This window comes from Salmo salar, chromosome ssa13 (genome assembly GCF_905237065.1).
Source record: "Salmo salar chromosome ssa13, Ssal_v3.1, whole genome shotgun sequence".
Lineage (NCBI taxonomy): Eukaryota > Metazoa > Chordata > Actinopteri > Salmoniformes > Salmonidae > Salmo > Salmo salar.
Genome location: NC_059454.1, coordinates 3,315,492 through 3,337,010, shown reverse-complemented (window position 1 = coordinate 3,337,010; position 21,519 = coordinate 3,315,492). Strand labels below are relative to the sequence as shown.

The 21,519-nt window shown below is 46.3% G+C and overlaps 1 protein-coding gene across 2 annotated transcripts in view; it reads right to left on the bottom strand.

The window, feature by feature from the left end:
• Positions 1–21,519, bottom strand: part of LOC106566332 (constitutive coactivator of PPAR-gamma-like protein 2) — a 276,908-nt gene that overhangs the window by 2,381 nt on the left and 253,008 nt on the right. The window contains exons 12-15 of one of the 2 annotated variants that reach the window (XM_045692805.1): positions 9,773–9,982; positions 6,270–6,477; positions 5,961–6,096; positions 5,737–5,782 (exon numbers count right to left, since the gene is read on the bottom strand). In XM_045692805.1, coding sequence (XP_045548761.1) covers positions 5,737–5,782; positions 5,961–6,096; positions 6,270–6,477; positions 9,773–9,982 — 600 coding nt within the window. The remainder of the gene's footprint in view (positions 1–5,736; positions 5,783–5,960; positions 6,097–6,269; positions 6,478–9,772; positions 9,983–21,519) is intronic. The other variant, XM_045692806.1, reaches the window with a different exon arrangement.

Sequence of the window (21,519 nt, the reverse complement as noted above, 5' to 3'; positions counted from 1 at the left end):
CAGTATTTTCACGTACGGATGAAAAGCGGGCCCAAAGTAAACTGCCTGCTACTCAAGCCCAGAAGCTAGGATATGCATATTATTATTATTACTGTTTGAACAATGTCTGTGAGTATAACAGAACTGATTTGGCAGGCGAAACCCCGAGCACAATCCATCCAGGGAAAAAAAAATTGGAGGTCAATCTGTTTTCGATTAGTTTTCTGTGGCAAGCGCGTTTTATTAGAAATATGCTTGCAGTTCCTATTGCTTCCACTAGATGTCAACAGTCTTTAGAAATTGGTTGGTGTTTTTCCTTTGAGAAGTGAAGAAGTAGCCCTTTCCTTTCTGGGAGTCGAGTCTAGTGGACTGTTGTGTTTGGGGCGCGTGAACTGGCGCCCGCTCCACTTTCATTTTATCCTCTATTGAACAGTTTATCCCGTCTTAAATTTTATTGATTATTTACGTTATAAATTATTAGGAAAGTTGTATGAAATGTTTGGACCAAGATTACAGGTAACTTATTAGATATTTTGTAGTCATGTTGGGCGAGTTGGAACCGGTGTTTTTCTGAATCAAACGCGCCAAATAAATTGACATTTTGGGGATATAACGACGGAATTAATCGAACAAAAGGACCATTTGTGATGTTTATGGGACATATTGGAGTGCCAACAGAAGAAGATCTTCAAAGGTAAGGCATGAATTATATCGTTATTTCTGAGTTTTGTGTCACGCCTGGCGGGTTGAATTATGATTGTCATGTGTTTGTTTGATGGGGTGCTGTCCTCAGATAATAGCATACTTTGCTTTTGCCGTAAAGCCTTTTTGAAATCTGACACGGTGCCTGGATTAACAAGAAGTTAAAGCTTAATTTTGGTGTATTGCACTTGTGATTGTATTAAAGTAAAATATTTATAGTAATTTAATTAGAATTTGGCGCTCTGCAATTTCACCGGATGTTGTCGAGGTGGGACGCTACCGTCCCACCTATCCCAGAGAAGTTAAGGAGCCTTTTGGTCCTAGACTTGGCACTCAGGTATGGCTTGCCGTGCCGTAGCAGAGAAAACAGTCTATCACTTGGGTGACTGGAGTTTCTAAAACATTTTGGAACCTTCCTCTGACACTGCCTATTATATAGGTCCTGGATGGCAGGAAGCCTGGCCCCAGTGATGTACTGGGCCGTACGCACTACCCTCTGTAGCGCCTTACGGTCAGATGCCGAGCAGTTGCCATACCAGGCGGTGATGCAACCGGTCAGGATGATCTCGATGGTGCAGCTGTATAACGTTTTGAGGATCTGGGGACACATGCCAAATCTTTTCAGTCTCCTGAGGGGGAAAAGGTGTTGTCGTGCCCTCTTCACAACTGTCTTGGTGTGTTTGGACCATAATAGTTCGTTGCTGATGTGGACACCAAGAAACTTGAAAAACTCTTAACCCGCTCCACTACAGCCCCGTCGATGTTAATAGGGGCGTGCTCGGTCCTCCTTTTTCTGTAGTCCACGATCAGCTCCTTTGTCTTGCTCACGTTGAGGGAGAGGTTGTTGTCGTGGCACCACACAGCCAGGTCTCTGACCTCCCTATAGTCTGTCTCATCGTTATTGGTGATCAGGCCTACAACTGTTATGTCATCGGCAAACTTAATGAGGGTGTTGGAGTCGTGCCTGGCCATGCAGTCATGAGTGAACAGGGAGTACAGGAGGGGACTGAGCACGCACCCCTGAGGTGCCCCTGTGTTGAGGATCAGCATGGCGGATGTGTTGTTACCTACCCTTACCACCTGGGGGCGGCCCGTCAGCAAGTCCAGGATCCAGTTGCAGAGGGAGGTGTTTAGACCCAGGGTCCTTAGCTTAGTGATGAGCTTTGAGGGCACTATGGTGTTGAACGCTGAGCTGTAGTTAATGAACAGCATTCTCACATAGGTGTTCCTTTTGTCCAGGTGTGAAAGGGCAGTGTGGAGTGCAATGGAGATTGCATCATCTGTGGATCTGTTGGTGCGGTATGCAAATTAGAGTTGGTCTAGGGTTTCTGGGATGATGGTGTTGATGTGAGCCATGACCAGCCTTTCAAAGCACTTCATGGCTACAGACGTGAGTGCTACGGGTCGGTAGTCATTTAGGCAGGTTACCTTAGTGTTCTTGGGCACAGGGACTATGGTGGTCTGCTTGAAACATGTTGGTATTACAAACTCAGTCAGGGAGAGGTTGAAAATGTCAGTGAAGACACTTGCCAGTTTGTCAGCGCATGCTCGGAGTATACGTCCTGGAAATGCGTCTGGCCCCGCGGCCTTGTGAATGATGACCTTTTTAAAGGTCTTACTCACATTGGGTGCGAAGAGCGTGAACACACAGTCATCCGGAACAGCTGATACCGTCATGCATGTTTCAGTGTTACTTGCCTCGAAGCGAGCATAGAAGTAGTTTAGCTCGTCTGGTAGGCTCGTGTCACTGGGCAGCTCTAGGCTGTGCTTCCCTTTGTAGTCTGTAATAGTTTGCAAGCCCTGCCACATCCGACGAGCGTCGGCACCGGTGAAGTACGAGCCCTGCTCGGATTAGCTCAGATTAGCTAACACAATGTACCATTGGAACACAGGAGTGATGGTTGCTGATAATGGGCCTCTGTACAGTTGAAGTCGGAAGTTTACATACACCTTAGCCAAATACATTTAAACTCAGTTTTTCACAATTCCTGACATTTAATCCCAGTGAAAATTCCCAGTTTTAGGTCAGTTAGGATCACCACTTTATTTTAAGAATGTGAAATATCAGAATAATAGTAGAGAATTATTTATTTCAGCTTTTATTTCTTTCATCACATTCCCAGTGGGTCAGAAGTTTACATACACTCAATTAGTATTTGGTAGCATTGCCTTTAAATTGTTTAACTTGGGTCAAACATTTCAGGTAGCCTTCCACAGGCTTCCCACAATAAGTTGGGTGAATTTTAGCCCATTCCTCCTGCCAGAGCTGGTGTAACTGAGTCAGGTTTGTAGGCCTCCTTGCTCGCACAAGCTTTTTCAGTTCTGCCCACAAATGTTCTATAGGATTGAGGTCAGGGCTTTGTGATGGCCACTCCAATACCTTGACTTTGTTGTCCTTAAGCCATTTTGCCTTTGGAAGTATGCTTGTATGATTTTCCCATGATGTCAAGCAAAGAGGCACTGAGTTTGAAGGTAGGCCTTGAAATACATCCACAGGTACAACTCCAATTGACTCAAATTATGTTAATTAGCCTATCAGAAGCTTCTAAAGCCATGACATCTTTTTCTGGAATTTTCCAAGCTGTTTAAAGGTACAGTCAACTTAGTGTATGTAAACTTCTTGTCACGACCGTCGTATGAATAATTGGACCAAGGTGCAGCGTGAGTAGAGTTCCACATTTTAATGATAGTGAAACTTCCCAAAACAACAAAGATATAACGATCGTGAAATACGTAGCGCACATAGGCACTCATACAAAACAATATCCCACATCGCAGGTGTGGAAAAAGGACACACTAAGTATGATCCCCAATTAGAGGTAACGATTATCAGCTGCCTCTAATTGGGAACCATACACACACACCAACATAGAAATATAATACCTAGAAGTCACCCCGAGGTCAGGGCCTGACCTAAAACACCAGAGAACCCCGAGGGCTCTCTACGATCAGGGCCTGACCTAAAACACCATAGAACCCCGAGGGCTCTCTACGATCAGGGCCTGACCTAAAACACCAGAGAACCCCGAGGGCTCTCTACGATCAGGGCCTGACCTAAAACACCATAGAACCCCGAGGGCTCTCTACGATCAGGGCCTGACCTAAAACACCATAGAACCCCGAGGGCTCTCTACGATCAGGGCCTGACCTAAAACACCATAGAACCCTGAGGGCTCTCTACGATCAGGGCCTGACCTAAAACACCATAGAACCCCGAGGGCTCTCTACGATCAGGGCCTGACCTAAAACACCATAGAACCCCGAGGGTTCTCTACGATCAGGGCCTGACCTAAAACACCAGAGAACCCCGAGGGCTCTCTACGATCAGGGCCTGACCTAAAACCCCAGAGAACCCCGAGGGCTCTCTACAATCAGGGCCTGACCTAAAACACCATAGAACCCTGAGGGCTCTCTACGATCAGGGCCTGACCTAAAACACCATAGAACCCCGAGGGCTCTCTACGATCAGGGCCTGACCTAAAACACCATAGAACCCCGAGGGCTCTCTACGATCAGGGCCTGACCTAAAACACCATAGAACCCCGAGGGCTCTCTACAATCAGGGCCTGACCTAAAACACCATAGAACCCCGAGGGCTCTCTACGATCAGGGCCTGACCTAAAACACCATAGAACCCCGAGGGCTCTCTACGATCAGGGCCTGACCTAAAACACCATAGAACCCTGAGGGCTCTCTACGATCAGGGCCTGACCTAAAACACCAGAGAACCCAGAGGGCTCTCTACGATCAGGGCGTGACACTTCTGACCCACTGGAATTGTGATACAGTGAATTATAAGTGAAATAATCTGTCTGTCAACAATTGTTGGAAAAATTACTTGTGTCATGCACAAAGTAGATGTCCTAACCGACTTGCCAAAACTATAGTTTGTTAACAAGAAATTTGTGGAGTGGTTGAAAAATGAGTTTTAATGACGCCAACCTAAGTGTATGTAAACTTCCAACTTCAACTGTAGATATTCCATTAAAATCATCCGTTTCCAGCTACAATAGTCATTTACAACATTAACAATGTCTAGACTGTATTTCTGATCAATGATGTTATTTTAATGGACCAACATTTTTTATTCAAAAGAAGGACATTTCTAAGTGACTCCAAATGTTTGAACGGTAGCGTGTGTGTATATATATATATTTATATTTTTGTTACACATATTAAACCCTTTAATTTGAGTAGGCACAAAAGTACCTTCATACTTCCATTCATTTTTAAAACCGGTACCGATTACCTTCAGACGAGTCCCCGACGCTTGTGGGGGTGGTAGAGCAAAACGGAGCCCACCATAGTGTTGGTGAGAATCTCCATACTATGTTTTTATTTAGGCTATTCTCAAACTGAGATGGAACTCAGGCCTATAGACTCATTCCATGGTTGATCATCAAAGAGTAGGCTATGCCTAGTCTAACAAATCCCATTCAAATGGAAAAAGGGAAATGAAGATTTTGAAACAATAAGACAAAATGAGCTGCAAAAGGTCCCTTTTTATCCCACATTGGAGGAGACAAAAATCACCTCAGGAGCTGGCTGCATTTTGCTCTGCTCTCTTCTACAAGTTACGTTGTTCTCTTGCATTAAGTTAATAGACTACCTACCACATATGTATCGACCATTGAGGTGAAGGCCAATAGGGAATACGCCATTAGGCATGTTGCCCTGCTGTGTGCTCACTGCACAGCCCTGCTGTGTGCTCACTGCACAGCCCTGCTGTGTGCTCACTGCACAGCCCTGCTGTGTGCTCACTGCACAGCCCTGCTGTGTGCTCACTGCACAGCCCTGTTGTGTGCTCACTGCACAGCCCTGCTGTGTGCTCACTGCACAGCCCTGCTGTGTGCTCACTGCACAGCCCTGCTGTGTGCTCACTGCACAGCCCTGCTGTGTGCTCACTGCACAGCCCTGCTGTGTGCTGCCAGACTCAAATATGCCAAAACATATTTTGTGACATCATGATATCGTCACAATCAACGATGGCAGTCAAACCTCGTCGATAGACGATGCAATCATAAAATGGCCAAACCTTAATGACTTGGCAGTCACCTTTTTAACTCCTCGTCCTGCTTTCACTGGGATGTCCTCACCCCTTCTGGAGAGAGGGACAGAGAGAGAGAGACGGGGAGACAGAGATGGGGAGGGAGAGAGACGGAGAGAGACAGAGAGACGGGGAGAGACAGAGTGACGGGGAGAGAAAGAGAGAGGTGGAGAGATCAGTAAAAGGTTATATTATATAGACAGTTTAATTTAAAGCGCAGCCAGAGTCTCACCCTCTCCCAGCTCCGACCGACACCACCTGCATGTTGAACCCCCCTCTGCCACGCAGTGGTTTGTTCCCGGCCCACTGTCCCACCACCATACCGGCTATCTCCAACTTCCCTCCCTGGGGGGGGATCGACTGCAGACCTGGGGAGACAGACAGGATGACAATGTGTTTCATAACTGTTGAAAATTGTATAGTTGGAACAACAATCAGTACACTGATGATCTGGGTGTTTCTGTCAAACAAACACCAAGGCTTGTCTATACATATGTGAACTGCGTGTATACGTGTGTATGTGTGTGTGTGTGTTGCTTACCTGGGAAGCCTCTGGGTCTATGCTGGGCTGGGTGGTGGTGAGGATGATGAGGGTGGTGGTGGGGGGGCATGTTACCCATGGGCCGGGGGGGGTAGAGGGGGGGTAGGGGGTAGAAGGAAAGAGGGGGGAGAGGGGGAGGAGGACGAGTGAAGTTGATGCCATCTAGAATGGCCTGACGCATCATCTTCACACGAGACACCAGCTCCTCCTGAAGGAGAGGACAAGGAGAAAAGACAGACACGTTGAGACCCCCAGGATGGCGAGTAGAGAAATGATTTAATAAAAACATGTCCTCAATCTACACACAATACCCCATAACGACTAAGCAAAAACAGGCTTTTTTTGGTGCAAATTTATGAAAAATAAAAACAGAAACACCTTATTTACATAAGTATTCAGACGCTTTGCTATGAGACTAAAAATTGAGCTCAGGTGCATCCTGTTTCCATTGATCATCCTTGAGATGTTTCTACAACTTGATTGGAGTCCACTAGTGGTAAATTAAATTGATTGGACATGATTTGGAAAGGCACACACCTGTCTATATAAGGTCCCACAGTTGACAGTGAATGTCAGAGCAAAAACCAAGCCATGAGGTTGAAGGAATTGTCCGTAGAGCTCAGAGACAGGATTGTGTCGAGGAACAGATCTGGGGAAGGGTACCAAAACATTTCTGCAGCATTGAAGGTCCCCAAGAACACAGTGGCCTCCATCATTCTTAAATGGAAGAAGTTTGGAACCACCAACATTCTTCCTAGAGCTGGCTGCCCGGCCAAACTGAGCAATCGGGGGGAAAAGGGCCTTGGTCAGGGAGGTGACCAAGAACCTGATGGTCACTCTGACAGAGTTGTAGAGTTCCTCTGTGGAGATGGGAGAACCTTCCAGAAGGACAACCATCTCTGCATCACTCCACCAATCAGGCCTTTATGATAAAGTGACCAGACGGAAGCCACTACTCAGTAAAAGGCACATGACAGCCCGCTTGGAGTTTGTCAAAAGGCACCTAAAGGACTCTCAGACCATGAGAAACAAGATTATCTGGTCTGATGAAACCAAGATTGAACTCTTTGGCCTGAATGCCAAGCGTCACATCCGGAGGAAACCTGGCACCATCCCTACGGTGATGCATGGTGGTGGCAGCATCATGCTGTGGGGATGTTTTTCAGCAGCAGGGAGACTAGTCAGGACAGAGGGAAAGCTGAACAGAGCAAAGTACAGAGAGATCCTTGATGAAAACCTGCTCTAGAGCGCTCAGGACCTCAGACTGGGGTGAAGGTTCACCTTCCAACAGGACAATGACCCTAAGCACACAGCCAAGAAAATGCAGGAGTGGCTTTGGGACAAGTCTCTGAATGTCCTTGAGTGGTCCAGCCAGAGCCTGGACTTGAACCCTATTGAACATCTATGGAGAGACCTGAAACTAGCTGTGCAGCGACGCTCCCCATCCAACCTGACTGAGCTTGAGAGGATCTGCAGAGAAGAATGGGAGAAACTCACCAAATACAGGTGTGCCAAGCTTGTAGGGTCATACCCAAGAAGACTCGAGGCTGTAATCTCTGCCAAAGGTGCTTCAACAAAGTACTGAGTAAAGGGTCTGAATACCTATGTAAATGTCATTTCAGTTTTTTATTTTTAATACATTTGCAAAAAATTCTAAAAACCTGTTTTTACTTTGTCATTATGGGGTATTGTATGTAGATTGATGGAGGGGAATCAATTTTAGAATAAGGCTGTAATGTAACAAATTGTGAATAAAGTCAAGGGGTCTGATTACTTTCCAAATGCACTGCACAAAGAAATGCCAATATAAAAACAGGAAAAACTACATGCAGGTAGTTTGCTGTCTTTCCAGCGTCAGTCTGAAATGATTGTGTTAGCTGTGTCGTTGCATAGGTTGCAAGGGGGAAAGGGCCAGGTAGCAAGGGGGAAAGGGCCAGGTAGCAAGGGGGAAAAGGGCCAGGTAGCAAGGGGAAAAAGGTCAGGTAGCAAGGGGGAAAGGGTGAGGTAACAAGGGGGAAAAGGGCCAGGTAGCAAGGGGGAAAAGGGCCAGGTAGCAAGGGGGAAAAGGTCAGGTAGCAAGGGGGAAAAGGTCAGGTAGCAAGGGGGAAAAGGTCAGGTAGCAAGGGGGAAAAGGTCAGGTAGCAAGGGGGAAAAGGTCAGGTAGCAAGGGGGAAAAGGTCAGGTAGCAAGGGGGAAAAGGTCAGGTAGCAAGGGGGAAAAGGTCAGGTAGCAAGGGGGAAAAGGTCAGGTAGCAAGGGGGAAAAGGTCAGGTGGCAAGGGGGAAAAGGTCAGGTAGCAAGGGGGAAAAGGTCAGGTGGCAAGGGGGAAAAGGTCAGGTGGCAAGGGGGAAAAGGTCAGGTGGCAAGGGGGAAAAGGTCAGGAGCAAGGGGGAAAAGGTCAGGTGGCAAGGGGGAAAGGGCCTGTCGCCAGTCAACAAATGACCAGTGAACCTTGGCTGGAAACAATGCAATGGAACGAACGCCTAGACGGCTTGGGCCTCAGGACTATCTCCTCTGGAAGGGATGAGATAGTAGGAATAAATGAATGTTAATCATTTTAATATGCTGCTAGCCGTTGTATAAAAGTGATAATGGCCTCAAAACGTGGTTTGGAGGATATATTGTCACAGTTTGCCGGCCAGAGACAAAACAATATCCGTACCATTACAGCCAGAGACAAAACAACACCCGTACCATTACATCCAGAGACAAAACAACACCCGTACCATTACATCCAGAGACAAAACAACACCCGTACCATTACAGCCAGAGACAAAACAACACCCGTACCATTACATCCAGAGACAAAACAACACCCGTACCATTACATCCAGAGACAAAACAACACCCGTACCATTACAGCCAGAGACAAAACAACACCCGTACCATTACATCCAGAGACAAAACAACACCCGTACCATTACATCCAGAGACAAAACAACACCCGTACCATTACAGCCAGAGACAAAACAACACCCGTACCATTACATCCTCCAAACCACAGCTTCTCGGGCATTATCACTAAAATAGAAGTGTCACTGCTCAGGGGGGAGAATGGCGCTAACTTTGAACGTTAAATGAAATCCCCAGAATTCAAAATACATTTGGGCCCATTTACAAAGCTAACAGAGTGAATTTCAACATCTACCATGTGCAAAAGCGATCTGTTCCTGGTTTCATGGTGTATTCCAAAGTATTCCCCTTTAAAATTGCCATAGAAACGCCCCCTAGTCAACACTGTTAAGTACAAGAATATTAAGGTTTAAACTAGCTAATGTCATCACTGTTAAGTACAAGAATATTAAGGTTATAATATTGTAGAGCATAATAAAATTAATGTTATTTAAGGCAAAGAAAACAATGTTTTAAGATGAAGTTAGTAGCACCCTCTTGAATTACCCTGCGTTCTAGAGCAGGTAGTGAACGCCCTATACGTTGCCATGTTTCTGTCCGGCTCCCTAACCTCGAACCGTCGCCCCCGAGAGGGCTCACACACACACCTACCTGTCCTTCACACATGTCGAACAGGGCCAGTCGGTCTTGGGCGGCACGGGCCAGTTTGGTCTGGAATAGTTTCCCGTCGAAGAAGCCCCAGGGGCAGCAGTGTTCCCATGGTAACGGCTGACCACACACGTCGTTGACCAACAGAGCAGTGTCCACGCCCGCCATGAAGAGAGACGCCAGCTGGACCCCCCGACTGTCTACCTTCTCTACCTACAGAGATACACACAATAAAATATAACTGTTTACCTTCTCTACCTACAGAGATACACACAATAAAATATAGCTGTTTACCTTCTCTACCTACAGAGATACACACAATAAACAAAAATACATGCAACAATTTCAATGATTTTACTGAGTTTCCAGTTCATAAGGAAATCAGTAAAAATACATTAATTAGGCCCTAATCTATGGATTTTACAAGACTGGGCAGGGGCACAGCCATGGATCGGCCTGGAAGGGCATAGGCCCACCCACTGGGAGCCAGGTCCAGCCAATCAGACTGAGTTTTTCCCAACAAAAAGGGTTTTAATTACAGACAGAACTACTTCGCAGTTTCGTCAGCTTTCCGGGTGGCTGATCTCAGACGATCCTGGGTTGGCATGGTTACACATGGTCTGCGGTTGTGAGGCCGGTTGGACGTACTGCCAAACTCTCTAAAACAACGTTGAGGTGGCTTATGGTAGAGAAATTAACCATAATCAAGAACTGGCAGGAAAGTTGACTGTACAATCTGCTTCCTGCTATTTAGGGAGAGGCAATATCTATTTCTAAAAAAGAAGCCCACTTTAAATTTTTGTTTTTGAACAAGCTCATAAATATGTAGTCCATCTGAAACATTCTCGCTAGAACTACAGAACAACATGTATTCAGTCTTGCCTGCATAAAGTTTTTGGTAACAAGGTCAGATTACAGCTCTAACAGCCTGGTCAACAGTCGAGGCAACGGCACACAAGTGTTGTCTGCATACAGATCAATATTACAAGTTCAAAGATAGACAGATATTAAAAGCATCACTAATGTCAATTTGGTCTAGAATGGAACCAGAGGCTGTCAGAACCAGCTGGGTAGGATGGGTCCAGAGGCTGTCAGAACCAGCTGGGACAACGAGAGAGTGGATGGGTCCAGAGGCTGTCAGAACCAGCTGGGTAGGATGGGTCCAGAGGCTGTCAGAACCTGCTGGGACAACGAGAGGGTGGATGGGTCCAGAGGCTGTCAGAACCAGCTGGGTAGGATGGGTCCAGAGGCTGTCAGAACCAGCTGGGTAGGATGGGTCCAGAGGCTGTCAGAACCTACTGGGTAGGATGGGTCCAGAGGCTGTCAGAACTAGCTGGGTAGGATGGGTCCAGAGGCTGTCAGAACCAGCTGGGACAACGAGGGGGTGGATGGGTCCAGAGGCTGTCAGAACCTACTGGGTAGGATGGGTCCAGAGGCTGTCAGAACCTGCTGGGTAGGATGGGTCCAGAGGCTGTCAGAACCAGCTGGGACAACGAGGGGGTGGATGGGTCCAGAGGCTGCTGGGTAGGATGGGTCCAGAGGCTGTCAGAACCTGCTGGGACAACGAGGGGGTGGATGGGTCCAGAGGCTGTCAGAACCTGCTGGGTAGGATGGGTCCAGAGGCTGTCAGAACCTGCTGGGACTAGACATTTAGGACTAGACATTTAGGGACAGAGGTGGTGATGGATACCGAATCATTTAGGACTAGACATTTAGGGACAGAGGTGGTGATGGATACAGAAACATTTAGGACTAGACATTTAGGGACAGAGGTGGTGATGGACACAGAAACATTTAGGACTAGACATTTAGGGACAGAGGTGGTGATGGATACAGAAACATTTAGGACTAGACATTTAGGGACAGGGGTGGTGATGGACACAGAAACATTTAGGACTAGACATTTAGGGACAGAGGTGGTGATGGATACAGAAACATTTAGGACTAGACATTTAGGGACAGAGGTGATGATGGATACAGAAACATTTAGGACTAGACATTTAGGGACAGAGGTGGTGATGGATACAGAAACATTTAGGACTAGACCTTTAGGGACAGAGGTGGTGATGGACACAGAAACATTTAGGACTAGACATTTAGGGACAGAGGTGGTGATGGACACAGAAACATTTAGGACTAGACATTTAGGGACAGAGGTGGTGATGGACACAGAAACATTTAGGACTAGACATTTAGGGACAGAGGTGGTGATGGATACAGAAACATTTAGGACTAGACATTTAGGGACAGAGTTGGTGATGGACACAGAAACATTTAGGACTAGACATTTAGGGACAGAGGTGGTGATGGATACAGAAACATTTAGGACTAGACATTTAGGGACAGAGGTGGTGATGGATACAGAAACATTTAGGACTAGACATTTAGGGACAGAGGTGGTGATGGACACAGAAACATTTAGGACTAGACATTTAGGGACAGAGGTGGTGATGGATTGTTACGTTCCCCAGTTTCTGTTGTGGTTTGTGTATTATCATGTATGTATTTCAGGAGATGGATTCCTGAAGTTCTCAACGAGCAGCTGATTGGGCAATCAACATTGATTGTTTGGAGAGCTGACCCCGCCCCCTCATCAGGACGCAGCTGTCTCCAATTACTAACTTCTTCTGAAGCTATATAAGCCCCAGTTCTGTTGCTCAGAAGGGAGATGATTGCTGAGAGACAAGGCTAATGGCTGAGGGTTATAGCATGTTGGTTGTTTCCAAGAATTTTGGTATGTACTGTGTCCGTTGTTGCTGAGGGAGCTGATTGGTTGTGTGTGTCAATAGGATGCAGTGTTTTGATTATTGACTTACATTTGTGTAATTCTGTTTCATTTGTTCCCAGGGGGGAAGGGGAAGGCACCTAGGGAGTGTTTAGGCAAGAGGCCCGCGGGCATACATATACCCGTAGTAGTTTGCTGTCTATGCACACTAGGAAAGACCTGGGCGGACCATCCCCTGTATTTTGGTTAGTGCACCAGGTGGTGCTAGATAGGTAAGTAGTGGGTAGTCAGGTAAGGTAGGAGAGGGGGCTTTGATATTTACTTTCTTTGCTTTGGTTCCGTCCAGCCCCTTTTTCCCAAACCTTACCACGTGAAGGAATAAATTCCCTGTTAACGGTATTCTCTGCCTATTCGTCATACTTGTTCACACCTACACTTCCCTACCTTATTCACAACAAGGAGAGTTGAGTTGTAGCAGGGTGTTGCGTTCCCTCTTTCTAGAGGTGTGCGTAACATGGATACAGAAACATTTAGGACTAGACATTTAGGGACAGAGGTGGTGATGGACACAGAAACATTTAGGACTAGACATTTAGGGACAGAGGTGGTGATGGATACAGAAACATTTAGGACTAGACATTTAGGGACAGAGGTGGTGATGGATACAGAAACATTTAGGACTAGACATTTAGGGACAGAGGTGGTGATGGATACAGAAACATTTAGGACTAGACATTTAGGGACAGAGGTGGTGATGGACACAAACATTTAGGACTAGACATTTAGGGACAGAGGTGGTGATGGACACAGAAACATGTCAATTGCTCTTTATGTACACTGAACAAAAATATAAAACGGTAGGCATTCACTACTGTAAGTCGCTCTGGATAAGAGCGTCTGCTAAATGACTAAAATGTAAATGTAAAATAAAACACATGTAAACTGTTGGTTTCATGAGCCAAAATAAAAGATCGAAGACATTTTCCACACGCACAAGAAGCTTATTTCTCTCCAATGTTTTGCACAAATTTGTTTACATCCATGTTAGTGAGCATGCCAAGATAATCCATCCACCTGACAGGTGTGGCATATCAAGAAGCTGATTAAAGAACATGATCGTTACACAGGTGCACCTTGTGCTGGGGACAATAAAATGGCACATTAAGATGTGTCAAGTTGAGGGAGCGTGCAATTGGCATGCTGACTGCAGGAATGTCCACCAGAGCTGTTGCCAGAGAATATAATGTGCTGGGGGGTGCTGAAGAGTATTTCTGTCTGTAATAAAGCCCTTTTGTCGTATTCTGCACCTGGCTCCCCAGTGGGTGGGCCTATGCCCTCCCAGGCCCACCTATGGCTGCACCCCTGCCCAGTCACGTGAAATCAATAGATTAGGGCCTAATGAATTTATTTCAATTGACTGATTTCCTTATATTGACTGTAACTCAGTAAAATCTTTTAAATTGTTGCATGTTGCGTTTATATTATTTGTTCAGTATATGACCACATCCCCTCCTAGACCAACTCTATCAGATCTAGAAACAGAACAGATACCCATCAGAGGATAGACTACTTCATGTACACTACCAGTCAAAAGTTTGGACACACCTACTCATTCAAGGTTTTTTCTTTATTTTGACTATTTTCTACATTGTAGAATAATAGTGAAGACATCAAAACTATGAAATAACACATATGGAATCATGACGTAACCAAAAAAAGTGTTAAACAAGTCAAAATATATTTGAGATTCTCCAAAGTATCCACCGTTTGCCTTGATGACAGCTTTGCACACTCTTGGCATTCTCTTAACCAGCTTCACCTGGAATGCTTTTCCAACAGTCTTGAAGGAGTTCCCACATATGCTGAGCACTTGTTGGCTGCTTTCCTTCACTCTGCTTCCAACTCAACCCAAACCATCTCAATTAGGTTGAGGTCAGGTGATTGTGGAGGCCAGGTCATCTGATGCAGCACTCCATCACTCTCCTTCTTGGTCAAATAGCCCTTACACAGCCTGGAGGTGTGTTTTGGGTCATTGTCCTGTGATAGTCCCACTAAGTGCAAACCAGATGGGATGGCGTATCGCTGCAGAATGCTGTGGTAGCCATGCTGGTTAAGTGTGTCTTGAATTCTAAGTAAATCACTGACCGTGTCACCAGCAAAGCACCATCACATCACCTCCTCCATGCTTCACGGTGAGAACCACACATGCGGAGATCACCCGTTCACCTACTCTGCATCTCACAAAAGACATGGCGGATGGAACCACTGGTCTAATGCCCACTGCTCGTGTTTCTTGGCCCAAGCAAGTCTCTTCTTCTTATTGGTGTCCTTTAGTAGTGGTTTCTTTGCAGCACTTCAACCACGAAGGCCTGATTCATGCAGTCTCCTCTGAACAGGTGATGTTGAGAAGTGTCTGTTACTTGCGACTGCTCTTGAAGAAACTTTCAAAGTTCTTGACCTTCATGTGTTAAAGTAATGGACAGTCATTTCTCTTTGCTGTTTTGAGCTGTTCTTGCCCTATTATGGGCTTGGTCTTTTACATAGGGCCATCTTCTGTATACAACCGCTACCTTATCATAATATGGACTCTATTTTCAAAATCTAACTTCTGGCATTTACATGATTGTTATGTTCAACAGGTAACACCCTACTAGAAAATACCATGGGTTTGGCTTGAATTGGAATAAATACAAGATTGTCTAGAACTGAACCATTGGGCCGATGTCTGGAACTATGCTCAGCTGGTAAGCCCTTATTTGAAAATACCATAGGGCTAGCTTGAACCACTATATATACAAGATTGTCTAGAACTGAACCATTGGGCCGATACCTCGGACTATGCTCTGAATACCCTAGACGGCGCTGGAGAAGATGGCTGATGTTTTACATGCTCCTAACCGATTGTGTTTTTCTGTTCATTTTTTTGAGTTGTTGGTAATTTATTTTTTTACTTATTTTGTACATAATGTTGCTGCTACAGTCTCCTATGATCGTAAATAACTTCTGGACATCAGAACAGCGATTACTTACCACGAACTGGCAGAAGCTTTTTTTTCCTTTAACGAGTCCTACGTGAAGGACATACTGCTTTCCCGGGAACAGGCCCAAATCCCCGTCATTTGCGTGAAGAGACAACAGCGAAAAAGAGGACGGAGGTCGGGCTGCCTTCTGAGGATTCGTAGGCGATCGAATAAACCCCCCCCCCGCCTTCCGTTCTACTAGCTAACGTGCAATCATTGGAAAATAAAATCGACGACCTACGAGGAAGATTAAACTACCAACGGGACATTAAAAACTGTAATATCTTATGCGTCACGGAGTCGTAGCTGAACAACGACATTATCATACGCTGTATCGGCAGGGTAGAACAGCAGCGCACCGTCTGGTAAGACAAGGGGTGGTGGACTATGCATATATGTAAACAACAGCTAGTGCACGATATCTAAGGAAGTGTTTTGATTTTGCTCGCCTGAGGTAGAGTATCTCATGATACTACCCAGAGAGTTTTCATCTGTATTTTTCGTAGCTGTCTACATACCTCCACAGACCGATGCTGGCACTAAGACCGCACTCAATGAGCTGTATTCCGCCATAAGCAAACAGGAAAACGCTCACCCAGAGGCGGCACTCATCGTGGCCACGGACTTAAATGCAGGGAAACTTAAATCTGTTTTTACCAAATTTCTATCAGCATGTTAAATGTGCAAAAATTCTAGACCACCTTTACTCCACACACAGAGACGCATACAAAGCTCTCCCTCACCCTCCATTTGGCAAATCGTATAATTCTATCCTCCTGATTCCTGCTTACAAGCAAAAATTATAGCAGGAAGCACCAGTGACTAGGTCTATAAAAAAGTGGTCAGATGAAGCAGATGCTAAACTACAGGACTGTTTTACTAGCACAGACTGGAATATGTTCCGGGATTCCTCCTATGATGTTAAGGAGTACACCACATCAGTCATTGGTTTCATCAATAAGTGCGTCGATGACGTCGTCCCCACAGTGACTGTACGTACATACTCCAACCAGAAGCCATGGATTACAGGCAACATCCGCACTGAGCTAAAGGCTAGAACTGCTGCTTTCAAGGAGCGGGACTCTAACCCGGAAGCTTATAAGAAATCCCGCTATGCCCTCCAACGAACCATCAAACAGGCAAAGCATCAATACAGGACTAAGATCGAATCGTACAACACCGGTGCCGACACTCGTCGGATGTGGCAGGGCTTGCAAACCATTACAGACTACAAAGGGAAGCACAGCCGAGAGCTGCCCAGTGACACAAGCCTACCAGACGAGCTAAACTACGTCTATGCTCGCTTCGAGGCAAATAGCACTGAAACATGCATGAGCGCACCAGCTGTTCCGGACGACTGTGTGATCACGCTCTCCACAGCCGATGTGAGTAAGACCTTTAAACAGGTCAACATTCACAAGGCCGCAGGGCCAGACGGATTACCAGGATGTGTACAGCGAGCATGGGACATGTTCAACCTCTCCCCTCTCCCTGTCTGAGTCTGTAATACCACCATAGTCCCTGTGCCCAAGAACACTAAGGTAACCTGCCTAAATGACTTCCGACCTGTAGCACTCACGTCTGCAGACATGAAGTGCTTTGAAAGGCTGGTCATGGCTCACATCAACACCATTATCCCAGAAACCCTAGACCCATTCCACTTTGCATACCGCCCTAACAGATCCACAGATGACGCAATCTCTATTGCACTCCACACTGCACTTTCCCACCTGGACAAAAGGAACACCTACGTGAGAATGCTATTCATTGACTACAGCTCAGCGTTCAACATCATAGTGCCCTCAAAGCTCATCAATAAGCTAAGGACCCTGGGACTAAACACCTCCCTCTGCAACTGGATACTGGACTTCCTGACGGGCCGCCCCCAGGTGGTAAGGGTAGGTAACAACACATCCGTCACACTGATCCTCAACACAGGGGCCCCTCAGGGGGGTGTTTTCAGTCCCCTCCTGTACTCCCTGTTCACTCATGACTGCATGGCCAGGCATGACTCCAACACCATCATTAAGTTTGCCGATGATAACAGTGGTAGGCCTGATCACCGACAACAACGAGACCTGGCCGGATGATGCCAGAATAACAACCTATCCCTCAATGTAATCAAGCCAAAGGAGGTGAATGTGCACTACAGGAAAAGGAGGACCGAGCAGGCCCCCATTCTCATCGACGGGGCTGTAGTGGAGCAGGTTGAGAGCTTCAAGTTCCTTGGTGTCCACATCCCCAACAAACTACAATGGTCCAAACACACTAAGACAGTCGTGAAGAGGGCACAACAAAACCTTTTCCCCCTCAGGAGACTGAAAAGACTTGGCATGGGTCCTGAGATCCTCAAAAGGTTCTATAGCTGGTTGCTATAGAACCTGGTTGCATGACTGCCTGGCAACTGGTCGGCCTCCAATCGCAAGGCACTACAGAGTAGAGGTCAACCGATTATGATTTTTCAACGTCGATACCGATTATTGGAAGACCAAAAAAATCTGATACCGATAAATCGGCCGATTTTTATGTATGTATATATATATATATATATATACATATTTGTAATAATGACAATTACAACAATACTGAATGAACAATGAACACGTATTTTAACATAAGCTTGGTGGGTTTCATTATCTTTAGTGTCAAATTGAAATTAGTGTCAAATTGATCTGAAACATGGGATATCCAATTTAAGTTAAAATACCCAATCACAATTAGTTCAGACTTCAGAAAGGGTTTTAAATTATCACCAATCCTACCAAACGCCTCTGCCTTAGCAGATGGAGGGCTTGGACTAGGACCAGGTTGGAATGACAGCTGCAGCAGATGGACAGCTTGGACCAGGACCAGGTTGGAATGACAGCTGCAGCAGATGGACAGCTTGGACCAGGACCAGGTTGGAATGACAGCTGCAGCAGATGGACAGCTTGGACCAGGACCAGGTTGGAATGACAGCTGCAGCACGGGGTCAGGGACACTGCATGACTCCACATTACCAACGCTGCCTCAACACGGGGTCAGGGGCACTGCATGACTCCACATTACCAACGCTGCCTCAACACGGGGTCAGGGGCACTGCATGACTCCACATTACCAACGCTGCCTCAACACGGGGTCAGGGGCACTGCATGACTCCACATTACCAACGCTGCCTCAACACGGGGTCAGGGTCACTGCATGACTCCACATTACCAACGCTGCCTCAACACGGGGTCAGGGGCACTGCATGACTCCACATTACCAACGCTGCCTCAACACGGGGTCAGGGGCACTGCATGACTCCACATTACCAACGCTGCCTCAACACGGGGTCAGGGGCACTGCATGACTCCACATTACCAACGCTGCCTCAACACGGGGTCAGGGGCACTGCATGACTCCACATTACCAACGCTGCCTCAACACGGGGTCAGGGGCACTGCATGACTCCACATTACCAACGCTGCCTCAACACGAGGTCAGGGGCACTGCATGACTCCACAGCACCAACGCTGCCTCAACACGGGGTCAGGGGCACTCCATGACTCCACATTACCAACGCTGCCTCAACACGGGGTCAGGGGCACAGCATGACTCCACAGCACCAACGCTGCCTCAACACGGGGTCAGGGGCACTGCATGACTCCACATTACCAACGCTGCCTCAACACGGGGTCAGGGGCACTGCATGACTCCACATTACCAACGCTGCCTCAACACGGGGTCAGGGGCACTGCATGACTCCACATTACCAACGCTGCCTAAACACGGGGTCAGGGGCACTGCATGACTCCACATTACCAACGCTGCCTCAACACAGGGTCAGGGGCACTGCATGACTCCACATTTGCCGCGCTGATCCTCAACACTGGGGCCCCTCAGGGGTGCGTGCTCAGTCTCCTCCTGTACTCCTTGTTCACCCACGACTGCGTGGCCAAGCATGACTCCAACACCATCGTCAAGTTTGCTGACGACACGCCAGTGGTAGGCCTGATAACCGACGACGAGACAGCCTACAGTGAAGGTCAGTGACCTGGCAGTGTGGTGCCAGGACAACAACCTCTCCCTCAATGTCAGAAAGAAAAAGGAGCTGATGGTGGATTACCGATGACAAACACTTTCACTCTTCACACATGCTGTTGCTACTCTGTTTATAATATATCACTTTACTCCTACCTACAGTTGAAGTCGGAAGCTAACATACACCTTAGCCAAATACATTTAAACTCAGTTTTTCACAATTCCCGACATTTAATCCTAGTAAAAATTGCCTCTCTTAGGTCAGTTAGGATCACCACTTTATTTTAAGAATGTGAAATGTCAGAATAATAGTAGAGAGAATGATTTATTTCAGCTTTTATTTCTTTCATCACATTCCCAGTGGGTCAGAAGTTACATACACTCAATTAGTATTTGGTAGCATAGCCTTTAAATTGTTTAACTTGGGTCAAACATTTCAGGTAGCCTTCCAAAAGCTTCCCACAATAAGTCCACAAGCTTCCCACAATAAATGTTGGCCCATTCCTCCTGACAGAGCTGGTGTAACTGAGTCAGGTTTGTAGGCCTCCTTGCTTGCACACGCTTTTTCAGTTCTGCCCACAAATGTTCTATAGGATTGAGGTCAGGGCTTTGTGATGGCCACTCCAATACCTTGACTTTGTTGTCCTTAAGCCATTTTGACACAACTTTGGAAGTATGCTTGGGGTCATTCTCCATTTGGAAGATCCATTTGCAACCAAGCTTTAACTTCCTGACTGATGTCTTGAGATGTTGCTTCAATATATCCACATAATTTTCCTGCCTCATGATGCCATCTATTTTGTGAAGTGCACCAGTCCCTCCTGCAGCAAAGCACCCCCACAACATGATGCTGTCACCCCTGTGCTTCACGGTTGGGATGGTGTTCTTCGGCTTGCAAGCCTCCCCCTTTTTCCTCCAAACTTTACGATGGTCACTATGGCCAAACAGTTCTATTTTTGTATCATCAGACCAGAGGACATTTCTCCAAAAAGTACAGTCTTCGTCCCCATGTGCAGTTGCAAACCGTAGTCTGGCTGGCGGTTTCGGAGCAGTGGCTGCTTCCTTGCTGAGCGGCCTTTCAGGTTATGTCGATATAGGACTCATTTTACTGTGGATATAGATACTTTTGTACCTGTTTCCTCCAGCATCTTCACAAGGTCCTTTGCTGTTGTTCTGGGATTGATTTGCACTTCTCGCACCAAAGTACGTTCATCTCTAGGAGACAGAATACGTCTCCTTCCTGAGCGGTATGACTATTGCGTGGTCCCATGGTGTTTATACTTACATACTGTTGTTTGTACAGATGAACGTGGTACCTTCAGGCATTTGGAAACTGCTCCCAAGGATGAACCAGACTTGTGGAGGTCTACAATTCTTTTTCTGAGGTCTTGGCTGATTTCTTATGATTTTCCCATGATGTCAAGCAAAAAGGCACAGAGTGTGAAGGTAGGCCTTGAAATACATCCACAGGTACACCTCCAATTGATTCAAATGATGTTAATTAGCCTATCAGAAGCTTCTAAAGCCATGACATCATTCTCTGGAATTTTCCAAGCTGTTTAAAGGCACAGTCAACTTAGTGTATGTAAACTTCTGACCCACTGGAATTGTGATACAGTGAATGGTAAGTGAAATAATCTGTCTGTAAATAATTGTTGGAAAAATGACTTGTGTCATGCACAAAGTAGATGTCCTAACCGACTTGCCAAAACTATAGTTTGTTAACCTGTTATGGATAGGGGGCAGTATTTTCACGGCCGGATAAAAACGTACCCGATTTAATCTGTTTATTACTCCTGCCCAGAAACTAGAATATGCATATAATTGTTTGATTTGGATAGAAAACATCCTAAAGTTTCTAAAACTGTTTGAATGGTGTCTGTAAGTATAACAGAACTCATATGGCAGGCCAAAACCTGAGAAGATTCCAAACAGGAAGTGCCCTCTCTGACCATTTCTTGGCCTTCTTTAGCCTTTTTATTGAAAACAGAGGATCTCTGCTG